Below are 21823 nucleotides of genomic sequence, written 5' to 3' on the forward strand. Positions count from 1 at the left end.
TATGCATGTTTTAATGTTGAAGCATGTAATGTAAGCTTTAATCCTACATTATGCTCTTTTAAAAGGTTTCTAATACTGTACATTCTTTGAAGATCATTACACATTATAAACAAACTTAATTTAAAATAATAATACAAATATTTTTGTTACGTGTAGATAGCACATACCATATAAACTGACTACTGTGTAGTTTTCTTGAGATGACGAATAAACTGCAAAATGTATTGGACTTCTGTTTAAAATAAATTTCTATCAATATAAACATTTGTATGTTTTTGTGAGCCTGTCATTACAAGCCATTTTATTATCAAACAGTACTGATGAGCAAAACAATCCACATAAAACTAGATTCACAGTGAAAATCAATATTTAACTTTGCAAAAAAGTGTAAAGAAAAGTGTGTTTCACTTTCAGTGAAATTCATGCCAGTGACATAAAAAAGATATTTAACCCTTGTGGACTATGGCCGGCAACTTATCCCGGCCAATACCCCCAAGCCACCAGATGGAGCCCTCCCTGCAACATGGAGATGGCCTGAATTCCAGCAGGGCATCATGGACCTTGGAGTTTTAACTCACAGCCCTGCTGGATAACATGGAGGCCACCAGAGGACGCCACAGGTAGGCTCAAGGACTTATATTTTCCATGCAGCCCGGAAGTATGTCCCAGTCACGGGGACAGAAGAAATGACCTACTTCCGGGTTGAAGAAAAAGGATTTTTCACCTGACCCGGAAGTGTTACAAAGTCACATGGACAGAGAGAGAGAGGAACACTTCCGGGTCAAGAAGTATAAAAGGACTGTGGGAGATCCCAGCAGACTGGGCCAAGTTGGGAGGAAGAGTGACTGAGCTGCTGGGAGGTGTGGAGGATTGTGTATTGTTGATTTATCGTTGTTATTATTGTGATTTATTTAAGTATAGTGGAGGTGAAGGTGCTTTGTGCACATTATTATTATAATAAAACCATTATTTGGACTTTTATCTGGTGTTTGGCGTCTGGTCTGAGGTTTCAAGAGGACAACAGCGTCCCCTATCTGTCACACCCGATTTAAAAATGTTTATATCCTTTCATTTTGTAATTTTGGCTGCCTGTCAAGTAGGATTTAAGTAAGGGTCTAGGGTAATGAAAAATCTAATAATTTCCTGCAATATCTAGACATTCTACTGAGTCACAAGACATTTTCTGGTAGAATGATTCCCAAATTTGTCAATTATAGCAAAGGGGAGCTACTAGTTAATGCCTGGCTTGGGGGGTATGGTGTCTTCCTGTGTAGTAAAATTTGTATGTGAAGAAAACACAGTATGATGAATGATGACTGCAAGAGCCATTCCCAGTGGGTTAATGTTTGTTAAATTTCTGTAAGAATTTGTCTTATGTTAAAATATTTGACATTCAATAGCTTGTAAGAAAAAGCATGAACACAATTGAGAAAGCTGAGGTACCACTAGGGTATTCCATGTTGTGTATTGTATGTTCAGTAACAAGTTCAATTTATATTGATGTTGATTGATATTCCTGTTGTTGGTAACTTCCTGTAGAATGTTAGTGGGTGGGATTTTCGAAGGAAAAAGGAAGTTCTTAAAAAAAGGCATTCTGGTCTTTTTGGTGGTACTGAGAGAACCTAATGAGAAACTGACACAATTTTTACAGTTATTAAAATACTATATTAAGAATCACTATCCATGCCTGTGTGTCGTCAATAGATATTATATTGGCGACGAGAGGAGGAGAAGAAGCCTGAATCGAAAAACAGACAAGACGGTGACGAAGTTTTGGTATTATTAACTGTGTTGATTACTGCTTTTTCACAATGGCCACGTTGGGTCGTATCGACGAATTCAATGCTGAGACCGGGGTGTGGGAAGAATACGCAGAGAGGCTTGAGTGCTTTTTTCACGCAAATGACATCGATAATCCAGAGAAGAAGAGATCAATTTTACTAAGCGTGTGCGGAGCCGCAACATACTCCACCTTGCGCTCGCTGTTGGCCCCCACTCCACCAAGCGCTGTTCCATATAAGGACATAGTTGAGTGTCTCCAGCGTCATTATAATCCTGCACCATCGGAAATTGTACAACGGTTTCATTTTCACAGTTATAAGCAACTGCCTAATCAAAGTATGTCATGCTTCATTGCTGAACTGAGAAAACTTTCAGTGCATTGTAACTTTGGTGAACAACTCGAACAGATGCTGCGCGATCGCATAGTCTGTGGTGTGGCCGATCCTTTACTGCAGCGTCAGCTACTAGCGGAGCCGAAGTTAACATTCAAAATAGCGGAGGAGCGCGCTTTAGCGGCAGAAATGGTGAACCAGAATGCGCAAATGCTGAGGACTGAGAAGACTCTACCTGCTAACGACGTGGAAGAGGTACATAAAATGATTCAATCGAATAAAGCTCAGAATACAAGATCATCTGTATTACAAGAAAGTGATGGCAGAAAGTGTTTCCGATGTGGCGGGACTCATACAGCTACAGCATGTAAATTTAACACATCTGTGTGCCATTACTGTAAGAAAAGAGGACATTTAGCTCGCGTGTGTTTTAAAAAGGCACGCTCTACTCAACTACTTTCAGATCTAGAAACTACAGCATTAGAGACACAAGAACCCAGTATAGTCACAGTGAATGCCCAGGATGAGTATGTGGTACATAGTACAGAAATGGAACATATAACCCGAAAGAAACCCGCATATAAGACTACAGTTTCACTGAATGGCCAGCAACTAAGAATGGAAGTTGATTCTGGATCAGCCTGTAGTTTGATTAGTGATGATACTTACAAAAACCTGTGGCCAAATAACCCACCTCCACTGGTACGTACAGATGGTATATTGCGGCAGTGGTCTCAGGCCCCACTCCAAGTGGTAGGTAAGATCAAAGTTCAGGTTGAGTATCGCCACAAAAAGACCGCCTTATCACTTCTTGTTGTTCGGGGCCAGGGTACTAGCTTGTTAGGACGAGACTGGTTTGAAGCACTTGGAATAGAATTAACAGGGGTGCACGTAATTCAGCAGCACTATGTGACAGCTCTCCTGGAAAGGTATGCAGAAGTGTTCCAGAAAATTGGCGCGTGTAGAGGACCACCCATTTCAATTGAAGTGGACCCTACAGTTTCACCAAAATTCTTTAAGGCTCGTCCTGTACCTTTTGCTCTTAAGCAGAGGATTGATGAGGCATTAGATGATCTGGTTGAGCAAGGCATTTTCGTACCAGTGCGACACTCAAAATGGGCAACACCCATTGTCCCTGTCACAAAAGGGATGGAAGTTTAAGAATCTGTGGTGATTACAGATGTACTGTTAATACGGCAGTAAAACCTGATGTTTATCCCTTACCAACTGTTGCAGAGATGTTCTCCACACTGGCAGGGGGTGTCATTTTCACTAAATTAGACCTTAAACAAGCCTACCAGCAGCTAGTTCTTGATGAACCTTCAGCTGAGCTGTTAACAATTAATACACACAGGGGGCTGTACAGGGCTCAACGGCTGCAATTTGGGGTCTCTACAGCTGTTGCCATTTTCCAGCGTTTTATGGATACTTTGCTGGCAGGTATTCCAGGTGTACAGCCATACCTGGATGATATTTTAATCACTGGGAAAACTCCAGAGGAGCACGATACACGTTTGGAGAAAGTGTTATGTCGAATCTCTGAAGTTGGACTTAGACTTCAAAAGGAAAAATGTGTTTTTGCTGCTACTGATGTGGAGTTTCTCGGATTCAGAGTAGATAAAGAGGGCATCCATCCCACCAGTGAGAAGGTGGAAGCTATCATGAATGCACCAGCTCCCCGCAACAAGACACAGCTTCAGGCATTTCTAGGACTTTTGAATTTTTACAGTTGTTTTCTTCCAAACAAGGCCACCATTCTGGAACCACTACACAGACTTCTTGACAAGTCAATGGCATGGCACTGGGCTGCTGCCCATGACACAGCTTATAAGCGGGCAAAAGCACTACTCAAAGCAGATGGACTGCTTGTGCACTACGATGTTAAGAAGCCTCTTGTATTGGTATGTGATGCCTCTCCTTATGGCCTTGGAGCTGTACTGAGCCATGTAGAGCCTGATGGTATGGAGTCCCCAATTAGTTTTGCTTCACGGACACTGTCGGCCACTGAACACAATTATGCTCAAATAGATAAGGAGGCTCTTGCTGTTATTTTTGGTGTAAAAAAAATTTCATCAGTTCTTGCAGGGCGTCAGTTTACGATTTGCACAGACCACAAGCCACTCCTTGGTCTCCTACATCATTCTAAACCCATGCCACAGATCTTGTCGCCTCGTATGCTTCTGCTGGAGTCTCTTGTTGGGTGCATACAACTATCAGTTGTGCTACAGACCAGGAAAAGAGTTGACAACCGCCGATGCCTTGAGCCGCTTGCCTATAGCAAATCCTGTGGCTCATACACCACCTCCTCTTGAGGTCCTGCTCTTGGAATCTGTGCCTAATGCACCTATTCATGCTAACCAAATTGCTGCGCTTACTCAGAAGGATCCAGTTCTGTCTCGTGTACTGCACTGGCTTTTGCATGGCTGGCCCCATGAAGTCCCAGGTGACGATTTCATACCCTTTACCAACAGACAGAATGAACTCTCAACTCACAAGGGTTGTGTTTTATGGGGTAGCCGCGTTGTAGTACCTGTTCTAGCACGGGAGGATGTACTTAAACTACTTCATGACTCCCACCCTGGCATAGTCCACATGAAGGCTCTGGCTCGAAGTTATGTATGGTGGCCAGGAATGGACGGACAAATAGAGAAAGCTGTAAAGTGTTGTAGAACATGTCAACAGTCGCGGCATGCACCATCAAGGGCACCACTTCACCCCTGGGAATGGCCAGCTAAGGCTTGGTCTCGGATCCACATCGATTTTGCTGGACCATTTCAAGGAAAGGTCTTCTTTATTTTGGTAGATTCCCATTCCAAGTGGCTGGAGGTGTCTCTTCTACGCTCCATGTCTGCAAACGCTGCCATCGACACTTTGCGCCTTATCTTTGCTACACATGGGTTGCCAGATATTATTGTCTCAGACAACGGTGCAGCATTTACATCTGCTGAATTCAAAGAGTTCACAGAAAGAAATGGGATCCGGCATGTGACAACAGCCCCCTATCATCCGTCCTCAAATGGGCAAGCAGAGCGAATGGTTCAGACAACAAAGGATGCTCTACGGAGAATCATAGCTGGTAATTGGCAAACACGCCTTGCAAGATTTTTGTTATCTCAGCACACCATGCCCAACTCTTCCACAGGGAAGAGTCCTGCAGAGTTGCTAATGAAAAGACGACTGACCACTGCACTGGATCGCCTTAACCCAGACTTTCAAGCTGACATGCATATGAAGCAAGGGAGCTAGCACAAAAGCATGGGGGTGTGTTTAGGCAATTTCGACCCTTACAGACAGTATATGCACGCAATTTTGTAGGAGAACCACAATGGATGCGGCAGTAGTGCAAGAGGCAACTGGCCCTGTGTCTTACCGTGTGCAAACAGAAGATGGACACATTTGCCGTCGCCATGTTGATCAGCTTCGAGAGAGGATGATAGATGAAGGACCAGTGCCCGAACCAGAGTCAATGCAGCAGCCAGTTACCACTGTTCAACAGCCTCCTGGTAGCCCAGAAATACCAATTTCTTCCAAATCTACTCCAGATAATGATACAGTAGTGACACCAACCACTGAAACTGGTAAACCTGTGAATGTTAAGACCCCACAACCTATGGTGTCACTAAGACCCCGTAGAGCCCTTGTTAAGCCAAGACGTTACAAAGATATTTAAAACTGGGGAAAAGGAGTGTTGTGTATTGTATGTTCAGTAACAAGTTCAATTTATATTGATGTTGATTGATATTCCTGTTGTTGGTAACTTCCTGTAGAATGTTAGTGGGTGGGATTTTCGAAGGAAAAAGAAGTTCTTAAAAAAGGCATTCTGGTCTTTTGGTGGTACTGAGAGAACCTAATGAGAAACTGACACAATTTTTACAGTTATTAAAATACTATATTAAGAATCACTATCCATGCCTGTGTGTCGTCAATAGATATTATAGTGGGGTCAACAATTTCAGGCTGTAGTCTGTACCTTGTTAAATGTAATATAACATAGGAATAATAATATACAGTAGCATAGGAAAAATAACAATTCAGTACGGAACATAATAGAAGCTTAACATGAGAAAAACTATGATTGTAACATCATTTAGAAAACAAAACTTTTTTATTTGCTGAATTTTTTGTGAATAATTTTTTCTTTAATTTTTCAGTACAGTTTTTAAATCAACTTTTGTGGACTTTTGATTTTTCTTTTGCTACACGTTTGAATCAGTATTGGTCCCAATATGCCAACTCAGAAGGTCCTTGAATTTGGAAACCTGAAGGTGACACTACACAATGAAAATACAATATTTTCATAAAATGGTATTTTTACACCAAATTATAAACTATTTCATCATTTGTAAGAAATATGAGCTGCACATGATCAAATATATATTTATTTTGTTATCCAAAAAAAAAATCTATAATAAAAATGACTGTCATCAAGGATAGTAACACTGTTTATGTCTGGGGTCCAGGACCACTGCTACATACATTTCAGTTTCTGTATCTGCTAAGCAAGAGTTATGTTTGCATGTGAAGTCTGTTCAATGTTCGAACTAGGCAGTACTAAGACTGTGTATGTGTCCTTTCCTGTTCACAACTTTAATGGATAACAAGGAACATTCAAGGACTGGGAATTTGATGACTGTATCTTTGCTGTCTACATATAATGTTGTCATTGGCCTGTGATCACCAGTGTGCACTTGTCTGAAGCAATTCCCTTTGTACTTCCAATGCATTTAAAATTCACCAACCATTTGCCTAGACATTACTTAGAATTTACTGGGTCAGTGGTTAGTGATGAAATGCACACATCAACTAATTCTGTAATTTAATGAGGTTGGCTACAACATCAGGGACTGGTTACATATAAAGAGTTATTGTGCCTTCTTGGGGAAATGTTTTAAGCTTCCTAACGTTTGCAATGCTCTGTTTGCCTTTTTAAAGAATTTAACTAGATTATTGGTGTAATGTATCCAGATAACACCAAATTGAGGTTCAGTCTGTACAACCTAATTGATTAATGGACAACAGCCAAAAAATGAACCTTTAAATCCCCCTATTCTTTATGTAGTAAATAAGACTAACATTCTTAAAAAGTTTTTCATAAAATAGACATTTCAAAAGTCAAATTCTGCTTAGTTAGTCATTAGTATGGTGTCTACACATCTCGTACATCATACTAATATTCATGCTGGCTATTCAGCAAAAGACCAAAGTGTTGTTTATTGAAGAGGAAGCATTGTCTAATCAGTAGAAATGTTTATACAGAGTTTATGGTGGAATACAAAAGTGAGCCCTTACAAACTGAAAATGGCACTAGATTAAGCCACAACCCACTACAATACTTTGCCATGTGATACAGTTGTGGAAAAAACTTTCCTCTGTTTTCAAAGAAGTCAGACCAGATGAAAATGCAGAATGGTTCATTATTTGCACATAGATATGCATAAATGTCTCAGTCCTTGGATTCAGCCATCAAGAAAATAATGCATTCCATTTTAGACTTTCCTATTATCATTACCTTATCTAAAAGATCACTTCGTCTGACTCGTGATATATGGCCGGCAGTCCATCCTGGACAGTACCCCCAAGCTGCCAGATGGAGCCCTCCCTGCGATGTGGAAATGCCCCAAATTCCAGCAGGGCATCATGGTATGTGGAGCTTTAATGCACAACCCTGCTGGATAATGTCAGGGCCGCCAGGGGACGCTGCAGGGAGGCCCAGGGACTTATATTTTCAATACAGCCCGTCATAGGGACAGAAGAAACGACGTACTTCCGGGTTGAGGAAAAGGAGTTTTCACCTGGCCCAAAAGTGTTACAAAGTCACTTGGACTGAGGGATCAGAAGCACTACTGGGTCAAGGACTATAAAGGACTGTGGGAGATCCCAGATGGGCGAGCTGATTTGGGAGGAAGGGATTTGGGATTGGAGGATTATTGTGTATTGATTGATTATTGTGATTTATGTGAGTATTGTGGAGTGGAGGGTGGTTTGTGCACTTGATTATTATAATAAAGTCAAGAATTGGACTTTTGACTGGTGTTTGGCATCTGATCTGAGGGTTCAAGATGACGACAGCGCACCCTATCTGTCACACTCTTAATATGCAGAATTCTATCATCTTAGCCAATCTACCGCTGCCACTAGTTAACTTTGTATATTCTTTCATTATTCTAAACATATTCTAAACATAATTGGGGTGTCCTATGGGTTTTCCCGTTGATTTTATCATCGCTTCATAAATAGGGGTGTTTGGGCTTTCTCACTAATTTGTTCTTGCTTTTTAAGGGGTTGTTCATTACAACAACAACAACATTTATTTATATAGCACATTTTCATACAAATAATTAAGCTCAAAGTGCTTTACATGATGAAGAAAGAGAAAAAAAGACAAAGTAAGAATTAAAATAAGACAACACTAATTAACATAGAATAAAAGTAAGGTCCGATGGTTAGGGAGGACAGAAAAAAAACTCCAGACGGCTGGAGAAAAAATAAAATCTGCAGGGGTTCCAGGTCATGAGACCGCCCAGTACCCTGTAGGCATTCTACCTAACATAAATGATCAGTCCTCGTTGTATTCTCATGGACGGACTTGATGATGACGGTCACCACGTGGACTTCTGGCCTTTAATCCATCAATGCAGGGACATCATGGTGCTTTGATTAGGTGGTGGTGGTGCACAAGTATAACACAGTCCCGGCACAAGCACAGCAGAATACCATAAGTCTCTTCCTTCTCTTTATCTTTCTCCACCTTCACTCCTCGGGTCAAGCTTCGTTGCTCCTCCTCCCGACTCTGCCTAAATGAGTAGTGGCTGCTGGCTCCTTTTATAACGCACCCGGAAGTGCTCCACATGCTTGGTTACTCGTTTCTGGCAGCACTTCTGGGTGTGGTGCAAGAACTGCTCATAAGAGCTCAGCAGCTCCTGCTGCAGCACCCCTGGCGGCGCCTGCGGATCCCAACAGGACTGCACCACACTCCAACTCCCATGCAACCCTGTCGGGAGTCTGAGGCACTGCTGCAAACCAGGGGGGGTTGTCATCTAGCGTCCTGGGGGAGGTAACGCTGTGGCCACACTTGCTCCCCCGGTCCTTCCAGCGTGGAGGCGTCCCAGCCGGGCAAGATCCCCAACTGCACACTACAAGTGACAATTTCATATTTAACATTATAGGGAATTGTATCATGACTGACTGACTGACATTAAGCAGTTTCTAAAAGTTATGTGTTGTTTTACTGTAATAAGTGGAAATATTTAAAGAAAGTGTAAAAATATTAACAGCTATTTAAAAAGCATATAAACTGAACGTAGTCAGAACTTAACATGGCAAAACGTTTTCCAAAGCTTAGCAACTGACCTAGTAGCTGTAAAATTTCATATTAGGTGGATTTGAATATGCACAGTAAAAGTAAATCACACGATCATATCAACAAATAATAATACATTACTAGTGCCACCTTGCGGTCATTTTTGTTAGTCAAGCGTGTAAAGCAGTAGTTTGCGAATAGAATATTGTGAGCAGCTACTGCAGCACATGTTTTCTCTGGCAAGAACTGTCTGTGTATTGTGTTGTTGATGTTCCTTATTGAAGCACAGGCTTTACAATTATAAAATCTGAAGTAGATCTGTGTACTAATTCAAAACCAGTGTCCTGGAAATGTGAATCAACAGAAATCCAATGTGCCATCCATTCTTTTTTATAATAACAGAAAAACATCTGCTTTTCCCCAGATTTGAACTTTCATGAATCTTTCACATTACTGCATTATTACATGGCCTCAGTAGCATATCTTTATTCAGACAAACATCCGAAAAATTAATGGAAAAAAGAAAGAAATAGCACCATTGCTGAATATGAACTTAAACCTCATTGGTAGCTGGTTCCTAAATTAACTCGGACTTTCGCTAAGTGAGTTCTTTAAATTGAGCTGCAGGCGGAAGAGATGATTCTCTGGCTGTGACGTCAGAGCTCTTCCTGTGGGTCTTCCTCCAATCCAAGACAGGAAACGGACGTGAAGTTAGTGCTGGTATTAACTTATTAATCTTCCCCCTTGATTTCACTTCACAAAGACTAATGAGGCACTCACAATACACACAAATGTGACAATACATATGTTTATATACTGTATATTTGATTTTTGGTTTTGGTTGTTATTGTTCATGTGGTTTTCTTTGTGATTGAATAATTTGTTTTTCAGAGCTTCATACAATATCACATCCTAAGACCAATACATTCATACTTCCATTTCCTGTACATGAATTGTTCAGTTGAATTCACAGCTCGCCTGGTCGTATCATGCATAAGGCAGGAAACAAGTCTGGATGTAGTGCCATTAAAGACTAAAGCACTGAAAGCAAGTACAGCATCACTAGCCTAAATCATTATCTCATCAACCTCTCATTAAAATGTCCTTAACAGAGATGTAAAAATTTTTATTTCAGTTATTTACCAATTTTCTGATTTATAAAGTCCTATAAACCACTTGAGAAACACAAGAGATTATGTGGCTGCTAAAAAACTATGTAAAAATTAGGTATATATGAAGTTCTTAGTGTATTGTCTGTTATACCTGCATTTTTATCACTCTTTAATTTAATATTGATTTTTATCAGTATGCTGCTCCTGGAGTATGTGAATTTCCCCTTGGGATTAATATCTATCTATCTATCTATCTATCTATCTATCTATCTATCTATCTATCTATCTATCTATCTATCTATCTATTTCATTGCTAAATTGTGGACTGCCATATTTAGTATAAGGTTGCAGATAAACTAAAACTAGTATGAATGCTGTAGGCATTTTATATCATTTTTATTTTCAGATGAAAGAAAATAACTATTACATTATTAAGCAAAGAGAAAAGGGATTGTCTTCCAAATCATATCATATCATGGTATCATTTGTGCAGGAAGTAAAGAGGCTATGTAAAACTCTGCTGCAGGCAGATAAATTCATAGGACTTACTGTTTCATTCCTTACTGTTCCCAGATGGATAAAAGTATTTCTCTTCCTCTGAGAATTTTTATCATACCATCTAATTTTGCTTTTAATTTTCGCATCATTCATTTGGAAACATGCACTCCCAAAATGTAATATAAATTGCTAATCTTTCAATAAATCTAGCATTCTTATGGAAAATGCTATTGCTTACTCTCACATTACTTTTTATTACACTTAAGGCAGAAAACCCTGCTTGCAGATTACATGCAAAGCCTGATGTGCCTCAGCACTCAAAGGATGGCGACATCTTAATTGGAGGAATCTTTTCTTTTCACATCACACCTCTGTATTCTAATTTGACATTTAAAGAAATACCTAAACAGATACAATGTAAAGAGTAAGTACTCCATGGATTTAAATAAAAGTATTTCATTACTAATGATGCAACATATGTTACTTGCTTTTATTTTTAATGTAATGCTGCTTTCTGCAATAATGTAATAAAAATGTGTTTTACATAAGATGGAGTTACTCTATTGTGCTGAATACGGTAAAGAAAATATTGTTATTTTACTTACTTTCCTCATGACTTCTGTACTAATAGGGTATATACTGTAAAAGATAGATTTGGAAATACGGTATACTGTACATTATTTTTTGCCATTGTAAAATCCTAGGAACTATTAATTGAATTTCATGGAAAGAAAATCAGTGGATCAATATTTATATTTATTAATCCAGCCTATTTCTCCAAAGCATTTTATTTTACAAATCATAATTGAGTAAATGCTTTCAAAGCCATAAAGCAAGATAGATGAAATGCTACAGTATGCTTATCATGTGCATGACATATTTTGCACAATGAAACTGTGCATTGAAGTGTGACTTATGATAAATTTGCAGTACACCCTATCCAGGGTTCAATCACCAGCCTTGTTCTAGATGATCACTAGACAAACATTTCTGAGAGCCTAAAATGGAAAACTGGATTAAGACATGAATGAACAGATAGGTAGCATAATACGTTTGACTGAAGTGTAACCATAGTAAACCTACGAATTTAAGCACAAGTTTAATTTATGACTTTTCTTAAAAGAACATGTTCTTATCGGTACCTGCTTATGTTTTTTATAGTGTGAATATAAAAGAATTTCTGTTTGCTCAGACAATGATTTTTGCAACAGAAGAAATAAACACCAATCCAGATTTACTTCCTAATGTTTCCCTTGGCTATAAGATATACGATGATTGTCGATCAATGTCTTTGGCTATAAGAAGAGCCATGTCCCTATTAAATGGACAGGAGGAGAATAATTCTTCTTTCTCTAGTAACTCATGTGAAAAACCATCAAGTGTTAATGCTATTATTGGACTTTCTGATTCTTCTGCCACTAAAGGAGTTGCATCATCTGTTGGACCTTTCCATATTCCAGTGGTAAGAATTGTTCATTCTAACAATAAACAAATTTCCTCAGTTTTATACACAAGCATACTGTAAGTGCATACTGCATAGACTGTATTCTTTATCATTACATCTTTAATATTAAGTAATATACAGTATATTTAAAGTAAAATGTGAAAAAATTGTTGAGATGATTAAAAAAAAAATGTTGCATCTTACAAAAAACAGGATTTGTAATTAACATAAAATAATGAGAAGAAAATCTAAATTGATATAATATATCAATATATATTGATGTAATACTTCAAGCAATGAGTGAGTTTAGTAAATAAATGGATAGTGTAAGTGAAATGTATTATTTGTAATGACATGTGTATCTTCCATACAGATAAGCTACTATGCCACATGTGCTTGTCTCAGTGACAAGAAAGAATTTCCAACATTTTTTAGAACAATACCAAGTGATTATTATCAAAGTAAAGCTCTGGCACAGATAGTAAAGTATTTTGGGTGGACTTGGATTGGAGCTATCAGAACGGATCGTGACTATGGGAATATTGGAATGGCAACCTTCCTAGATATTGTTCAACAGGAAGGTGTTTGCGTTGAGTATTCTGAAGCTATTGTGAGAGCAACTCCGAGAGAGAAAATTCTAAAAATTGTTGATATCATTAAAAGGTCAACTTCAAAGGTTGTGGTTGTTTTTGCTTCTTATGTAGATTTGGAGTTTCTCATTCAAGAACTCTTGACGCAGAAAGTGTTTGGCTTGCAGTGGGTGGGAAGTGAAGGCTGGATCTCTAATGAGTACCTTGCAATACCTGAAAACTACAAAGTTCTTGGGGGAGCAATTGGATGTGTAATAAACAATGATATAATACCAGGTTTGCAAGAGTTTTTCCAGAATATTAGTCCTTCTGACATTCCTGATGACAGTAATTACAATCAGACTGCAAGAGCTGCTACAGGCTTAAAGGATTTAAGACAATTAAACATCCAGTATGCTGATGTGCCAGAGTTGAGAATTACCAGCAATGTTTATAAAGCTATGTATGCAATTGCCCATTCACTGCACAAAATCTATGAGTGTCAAGAGGGTCAAGGGCCTTTTGAAAATAAGACATGTGCGAATAAAAACAAAATTGAGCCATGGCAGGTATGTATGACAGGTTACTTTTTGACTAATGAAAATAGTGCTTCATTATTTACTTCTGTCTAACAAAAGTGATTTCCCTTGCAGCTGATTCAATACATGAAGAATGTAAATTTCACAACAAAATATGGAGAAAAAGTACATTTTGATGACAATGGGGACCCGATTGCAAGATACGACTTAGTGAACTGGCAGCTTAGTAAAGAAGGCGCCATACAGTTTGTTACAGTGGGGCTGTATGATGCATCTTTACCTTACGGGCAACAGTTCATTATGAATAATGTCAGCATTGTGTGGGTGGGAGATCAGAAAAAGGTAAGGTAGGCACTTTCAGCTTGTGCAAATAATACCTCATGTCATTGCAGGACTTTATAACATTATTTTATCTTAAACTAAATACTGTAATAAAAAGTTTACCAAGTGTCACGTTAAGGTTTCCTCAATTTACTTCAAAGGTTCCAAAATCAGTGTGCAGTGAGAGTTGTCATCCAGGTACTCGGAAAGCTATTCAGAAAGGCAAACCGGTCTGCTGTTTTGACTGCCTACCATGTGCTGAAGGAGAGATAAGCAATGTGACAGGTACAGTACAATAGGGAGAGAAAGCTGAGAGGGAATAAATCATTAAGTAATAATTGAGTACCCTTAATATTGCATAATATAGTATTTACCACTAACTATGGTTTAAAACCTTAACAAAAATAAACATAATACTGCAAATATTAAATACTTATTGTTGTTCAACACAACATCTTTCATTGATTTAATTAGTATTCATTACTTTTTTACTTGAGAGTTAAAGTAGAACTTTACCACATGTAATACTGGGGAAACCCTGAGGCTTCTACTTTTATGTTTCAACCAATGCCTTAATAAAAAAAAAAAAAATTCCTGCATTTAATTACTGGATTTCTTTGTTTAGCTATTTGTTATATTCTGGTAGTGTTCTGTATAACTAAAAATATAACTTCAGGTGTCAGTGACTTTTCTAAAATTTAGGACATTGCCAATTGCCCTAGGACTGCAGCAACTTAGTGTGGGTACTTGAAAGCTGCAGAAGCTTTCGATTCACAAGAACTCATGCTCTATGTGAAGTTCACAGGTTCTTTTTGTGCCTGTGCATGTATTTTCTCTGGTGTTTTTGTTTCCTCTCTCATCCTTAAGACTCACATATTAGTTTGATTGTTGACTCCATTGCTTGATGAGTGTGGATGTTCCGTAATGTCTTTATAAGGACTTTATAATGGATAAAACAGGTTTACAAATATATGTATGAACTGATATTGTTATCAAAGCTTTCAGCACATAAACATGTATATGTAATTAAAATATATTGGGACCACATATCTATTAGCTAAACAAACAATCTATTTTTGCTTTTAAACTTCTTTTATTCTTACATTCATAAAGCTTTTAACTATTTCTATAGTTCATTTAATTATTTTTTTCCAGGCTGCTTCTTTAAACATCCCACTACACAAAGAGCAGAAACTTAAAACAACAGTGTCATGTACGCAAAACATCAAGTTTTCATTGAAATTATACTTGTGTGTGATTTTGTGGTCTTGATTACTTTGTGATACTTTGTGATGCTGCTTTAAAGGGAAAAATACAAGATGTAAAGCAAAGGTTAAATGAAAAGCAAAAATGTACAAATCTTGAAAGACAGAAAATTATAAAACCATCTTTAGGTAGGCAAATACACAAAAATAATTAATATAGGAAAAATGAATAGTTAATATAGGAAAGATGGATATGCTTTCATCTGAAACTTTTATTACCTCCATCTAGAGGTTTTTGGCCAGGTTTAAAATTAGCACAATTGCTTAAAGCAATACTTCATCCAAAAAAATTTTTTTTTCATATGTTACATGTAGTTTGAGAATTTTTTTTTATCTAATATTTTAATGAAGTAAGAGAGAAAAAAAGTTTATGATATATAATGGACATAATTTAGACTTGTGAAAAATGTCAATGGGAAAAAAGAAAAAAAAAATCGTATGCAAATCATGTTACATAATACTTGTATCTGTTATCCAGTCAAATACTCAAAACGTATGGAATGCATGCATTTTTTGTTAAAATGTTATTAAAACTTCAGGAAAAATCACTGTAGAATGTCAACAGGAATTGAAGACTGGACTACTGACCAATAAATGAGGGGGTGAGGTGTAAAGGTACGGAATTGTGGGAATGCACCTTACCTCTTTACATTCTACAAGGATTCTTCTGGAAGTATTCTTAATGTTTAGGCCAAAAATAAATGGGTTTTGAACATTTTTGAGCATTCAATTGAGTAACAGACAAGTGAATTATGCAACAAGTGAGTATTTTTCTTTATTTCATGGAATTATTTTAACATTATTTATTGTTGAACATTACATTCCATTATATCATAAACTGTTCTCTCTCATTCTGCATGAAAACATGAGATTCAAATTTTTTCTTGGTCATCACTACAAGCTACATGGGGTGAGGCATTTTTTTGTTGGAGTACTCCATTAAGAATAAGAACAGAACTTTTCTTCATATTTCCTAAAAATAGTGGAATGTACAGTAGATCTGAATCAGAACCAAATTTAAAAATGAAAAAGGTGTAATTAGATTTTCAAAAATATATACACATAAAATATATATTGCAAATCATTGGAATGGCACCACATATAAAAGAGACTTTGACTGCTATGATTGATATTTCAACATTTTGAATTATTCTGTATTTGTATTTAAATTTGTTGCAAAACGCACTAACACATCTTTACTTTTTATTACAGATTCCGTTGACTGTATAAAATGCAGTTTGGAATACAAAGCCAATGAAAAAAGAGACAAGTGCATTCTAAAAGAAACTGAATTTTTGTCGTTTGGAGAAATTATGGGAATTCTGCTAGTGATATTTTCTTTGCTAGGAACATGCATGACAATTGCTGTGGCTTTGGTTTTCTTTTTGTACAGAGATACACCTATTGTTAGAGCCAACAACTCAGAGCTAAGTTTTCTTCTGCTCCTTTCTCTAGCATTGTGCTTCCTATGTTCTCTAACATTTATCGGACAACCATCTGATTGGTCCTGTATGTTACGTCACACCGCTTTTGGGATCACATTTGTTATGTGCATTTCTTGTGTTCTAGGGAAAACAATTGTTGTACTGATGGCCTTTAGGGCAACACTTCCAGGAAATAATATTATGAAGTGGTTTGGACCAACACAACAGAGATTAAGTGTTTTTAGTCTAACCTTCATCCAAATCCTGATCTGTGCACTATGGCTTATAGTGTCACCCCCTTTTCCTAACAGGAACATGCAACACTACAAAGACAGAATTATATTGGAATGTGACCTAGGATCTGTAGCTGTATTTTATGCTGTTTTAGGGTACATAGGACTTCTGTCTTCTATGTGTTTTCTACTCTCCTTTTTGGCTCGAAAATTACCAGACAACTTCAATGAAGCCAAGTATATTACATTTAGCATGTTAATTTTTTGTGCTGTTTGGGTCACTTTTATTCCTGCTTATATAAGCTCTCCTGGAAAGTACACAGTTGCAGTGGAAATTTTTGCAATTTTAGCCTCTAGCTTTGGTTTGCTTTTTTGCATTTTTTTCCCAAAGTGCCATATCATATTACTTAAGCCAGAGAACAACACAAAAAAACATCTGATGGGGAAAATGCCATCTTAATTTATTTTAAAAAGCAAGTACTGTTTTTGTTGTGATCTAACTTTTACTGATGATGTCTGAATATTCTGTTCCTCCATGTATTGCCTCTAAACTAAGAGCAATGGGCACAAGATGATAATGAATCATACTGAGATGTCAATTCACTACAGAATGAACTCATTCACACAAGCACACAATTGCCTGTAAAAGTTTCACTAATTTGTAAAAAATTGTATTCATATCAAAGCAAACTAACATAATGTAAATGTATTATCTGCCATTTTCATTTGCCTGAATTATGATGTTAAGAAATAAGAAGAGGGATAGGGAAAAAGGTTAATATTGCAGTAAAAAAGAAAGTATGCCATCATGTCTTACAAAATAAAGAAATGTGAGCTAAATTAATAAACACACTAGACTGAAACTTGCAATATGCATGGCATCAGCTTTGGTAGTTGACATGCACCTGTGATGTATTACATTAAAAATAGAAAGAAGATTAGCTTATTTTTTAATGTACTGTATATGTAACAATTCACAGAAACCAGAAACAATAAGGAGCTAGAAGAAAACGGTGTTGAATGGGACACCAGTTTCTGTACTATATGAAGAGCTATGATTTTGCAAAGTATTTTATAACATTTTTTTTCAGAATAGTTGTATTTGGCACACTGGACAAAATTCAGACTTTTGGGCATGTAAATGACTCCTATGCATTTACCTTTTACAAGGCTGAAATTATGCTACATCCTGAAAACATGCAGGACAATGACATAAATAGAAAAAAAGCCTCCAAAACGTCAGTGCAACTACAAAGCTGGTTAACTCAATGGCAGTTTACAGCAACAGGAAAAATCAGGTTGAGAAATATTGTTAGGTCAAGTAGGTTTTCAACATTGTCTCAAAATATTAATGGACAGTGAGGCACTTAAAATAAAGAGGTAAACACAGATGATGTAAATTCCTAGGGGAATGCAATTCATTTTGTTACAATTATTTATATTTAATACCCATAACAATACAATGCTAATGAATGGTATCACAAATCATTTTATTCTTATAATTTGTCTCTTTTGATATACTTTTGACAGCTGAAATATTGTTAATGGTTACTTTTTGCAATATTTAAATTTATATACTTAAGATGACCCCTGTGATGGTCTGAGATAAGCTCCAGCCCTCCACAATCCTTATCAGGATTAAGCAGTCTTAGTACATGGCATGGTACTTAAGATGAATTATTCAAATCATATATTACCTCTGCAACTAAAATCATAAGAGATCAACAATCTTAGATAAAAGCACCATTTATTAGAATCACAAGAATGGGGATAATCAAATGTGTTACATTAATTAAAAATGATACTATAAACAGGTTGTTTTGCTGTCTTTCAGATGTCATCATTTGTTCTACTAATATAAATGAAAAATCTTTTCATTTTTGGACCTCTCTCTCTCTCTCTCTCTCTCTCTCTTTTGCTTTCATTTTCTTTGCACTCTGACCCCTTTTCCTCTTCCAAGTGAGATTTTTTTAAAGTTAGCCTTGCTGTTAATGTGATGTGATGTTTTTTCCCATCACTAACTTGATGTGTCAGGAAGAAGGCTGCCCTACCAGCCAACTAAGCTCTGTAGCATCAGCATTGCATATGTTTGATGTTGATTAGTTTGATCCATATATGGTTGTTTCAGGATGTCAACCAAGTGGGGTTCAAGGCTCATTCGAGTACACACATTTATAAGATGATGTGATTTATAAAGGTAAATACATATATTGTCATACTTGGGTCACAGATTTGCAAAGAAGCACAGAAGATTGTAGAGACAGGAACTTTATTCAAACACTGAAAATAAACACATGTCACTTTCAAAAGTTTAAACATGCTCCTTGACAAGACAGAGATGACAGTTCCGTCTCTCAATTAAAAGAATGCAAACATATCTTCCTCTTCATAGGTGCGCGTCAAGAGCGGGACCCCCAACAGAGCAGAGGATGTCCGGAGGATAGAGAGAGAGAGAGACAAGTGTGACAGGTGTCTGGCCACACTTACAGGTAATCTAACCTAGACACCGTTAAAATATCCGACTACGCCACCCAGTTTTATTAAGAGACTGGGAACTCCTGACAGACAATAATAATAAATACACAATCAGTAACTGGATTATCCAGGCTCCTCCAAGGAAGCAGCAGTTCTGTTATCACACGTGGTATTGTTTGTAAATCTCAACCAGCCATAAACTTCAAAATGGCAACTCCTTTGCAAGACAGCAAATACTTACATCCTGCAGACAGCCATGACACACTCAGTAACTGGATTATCCAAGAAATTGAAAAACAAGGTCCCCTTCTGACATCCCCCCAGACTTAACCATTGTCAGTCCCGGACAATCAGCTTAATATTCTTATTCTCTGAAACGGGCTGGGGGTCTCCCCAAATTTTCCCTCCTCGATCGGCGCAACTCCACAGCTCCCCCCTCTGAGACATCACCATTTTTTCGAGAGGCTGGGTTTCTCATTGTCCAAAACCCATATATGGGAAGTCCAGGTGGAGATGGTTCGGCTGTTGGGGTAGCTGAAGCACTTTGTGGAGACAAACAACAAGGCTTTAAAGCATTACGGTGCATATTTTTCTCTCTACCACCCCCTTCTGGCCTCACCTTATACACCACCCCAGAATCCCCTACCTGGCCCAGCACCACATAGGGTTCTTGGTTCCACCAACCTGTCCGCTTCCCCTGTCCTTGTCTACCTCACAGAATCAATAACTAAATAAAAAATGATTTAAAAAAAAATACCTAGTGCTTCCAAGTGTGTTACTCACAAGCCCAATCCTGCCGACTACGCCAAAATTATGTGACAGGTGTCTGGCCACACTTACAGGTAATTTAACCTAGACACCGTTAAAATATCCGACTACGCCATCCAGTTTTATTAAGACACTTGGAACTCCTGAAATTTACCAATGATAGCACACAGGTTTTTTAAATTGGGCGGTGAGTAAACACACAATGAAAGACACAACAGCAACTTCAGGAAGTAACAGTAACTTCTATTACACTAGACAATAATAAGTACATGAAAAAGATAAATGAACATAAACCAAATCTAACAGTATCATGAAGAAAATTGCTTATTTTTAGAAAGGAAAGCACACTATAAAAGTCCATTAAAAACAAGCAAAGTCCAGTTTGTTCTCAGTGTTACCCCAACACTTAATTGTTCAACTGTCCACGGATGCCCTCTGTTCACTGGACACTCATTTCCAAGAGAATCGTGGAATCCCTTTCGGCGTCTCTTCATTGTTCCTTTTTTTCCACTCTGGGCCCCTTGTATTGCTGTGACCTAGGCACGCCTTATTTCTTGTCTGCCAGCTTTGCTCGGTCCTTTCATGCAGCTTCCCTCTCTCGCTGGACCCACAACCGACGTCTCCTTCTGACACAAGCAATCATCCAAAAAGGACAGGTGCGGTTCAGGCTTTTAAGTACGAGAAGAACCAGACAAAAAGCCCATCGCGCGACAGAGCAGCTGCAAGTAAGGGAGCAGTGTGAAGGTAGTCTATCAGCGTCTTTAAGAGGGATTTTTTGAGGAGCGTCCGTGTCTACTAGGTGTGCGTTCAGACCCCCTGCTCACAATATACATAAAAAACAAACAACCCCAACCAAACACATATACGCCTTGGGTTGAATAAAAGATGGCTGCTTCTGTCAATAACAGGCCTGTAGGTATGAGTAAGAAGTGGTCCGAATTTCGTAGATTGTACCATAGGTTTCTATTAAAAGAATTTACAATTTGAAAAGAGCAGGTCCAGCTTGTAGTGCCCACAAATGGAGCATGCTGATTGATGTTTGTTTCCTTGTTTGAACTGAGCAGCATTTAGAATGATTCATCAATAAGATTCTGGTACAGACTGAATCATTTCTGTTGCTGAGTCAACCAGGATGATGTACCTTATTTCCCTCAGCAGTAATGTGAACAAATTCATTCTGCATTTTAATGTATATCAATTCTGCATTTGGTTTTAATTGTGCTTTGCTCATTTTTTCATTATGGCTCATTCACATGAATCTCTGTTCCTCCTCTAGCTTTTTCCACTCAGTGTGAGTAAATCCATCCAGCATTAAAATAGCACTTCAAATAAGAGGTTTAAGCCAGTTTTCCGAAGTACCCAAAATGTCACAGTATCTGAACTCACCGATACAACTTATCGAAAAACAACTGAACAAATTAACAATTTCTCATTATATGCCTTAAGCCAGGTCAGAATCCTTTCAGCCTTACTTTTATCCCCTTCATGCCATTGCAAAGAAATAAGGTAACATAAGTAGACATTTTTATTTGTTTTCTCCTAGATGAAGAAATTAAAGTAGGAAAAGTATGAAATAGAAAAATACTATTTTGCACTTGAAGAACTACAAACAAAATGTATAATACCTGGAAAATATTTTATGATTATGGTTATCTCAGCAAAATGTTAAGTATGCCAGTATAAATTCAAATACAAATTATTTGCGCACATACAGTACTCACCTCTTAAAACTAGATTTCCAAAAGCCTGTGTTAAAATAAT

The 21823-nt window shown here is 37.7% G+C and overlaps 1 protein-coding gene and 1 pseudogene across 1 annotated transcript; both read left to right on the forward strand.

The window, feature by feature from the left end:
• The first annotated feature begins 2506 nt into the window (after window positions 1-2506).
• On the forward strand, window positions 2507-5360 carry LOC120532670 (annotated as a pseudogene).
• A 980-nt stretch (window positions 5361-6340) lies between these two features.
• LOC120532732 (extracellular calcium-sensing receptor-like) lies at window positions 6341-17279 on the forward strand. The gene is made up of 7 exons (XM_039759093.1): window positions 6341-6379; window positions 11291-11448; window positions 12186-12486; window positions 12842-13606; window positions 13691-13918; window positions 14059-14182; window positions 16375-17279. The coding sequence occupies exons 1-7, from the start codon at window positions 6341-6343 to the stop codon at window positions 17277-17279; spliced, it is 2520 nt and encodes an 839-aa protein (XP_039615027.1).
• Window positions 17280-21823: the final 4544 nt, after the last annotated feature.

This window comes from Polypterus senegalus, chromosome 1, assembly GCF_016835505.1.
Source record: "Polypterus senegalus isolate Bchr_013 chromosome 1, ASM1683550v1, whole genome shotgun sequence".
NCBI classification, from domain to species: domain Eukaryota; kingdom Metazoa; phylum Chordata; class Cladistia; order Polypteriformes; family Polypteridae; genus Polypterus; species Polypterus senegalus.

Coding starts and splice junctions, on each gene's coding strand:
- LOC120532732 (XM_039759093.1), top strand. CDS start 6,341: ATGCCAACTCAGAAGGTCCTTGAATTTGGAAACCTGAAG. Junction 6,380..11,290: donor TTGAATTTGGAAACCTGAAG/GTGACACTACAC, acceptor ATTACACTTAAG/GCAGAAAACCCTGCTTGCAG. Junction 13,919..14,058: donor GGGTGGGAGATCAGAAAAAG/GTAAGGTAGGCA, acceptor TTTACTTCAAAG/GTTCCAAAATCAGTGTGCAG.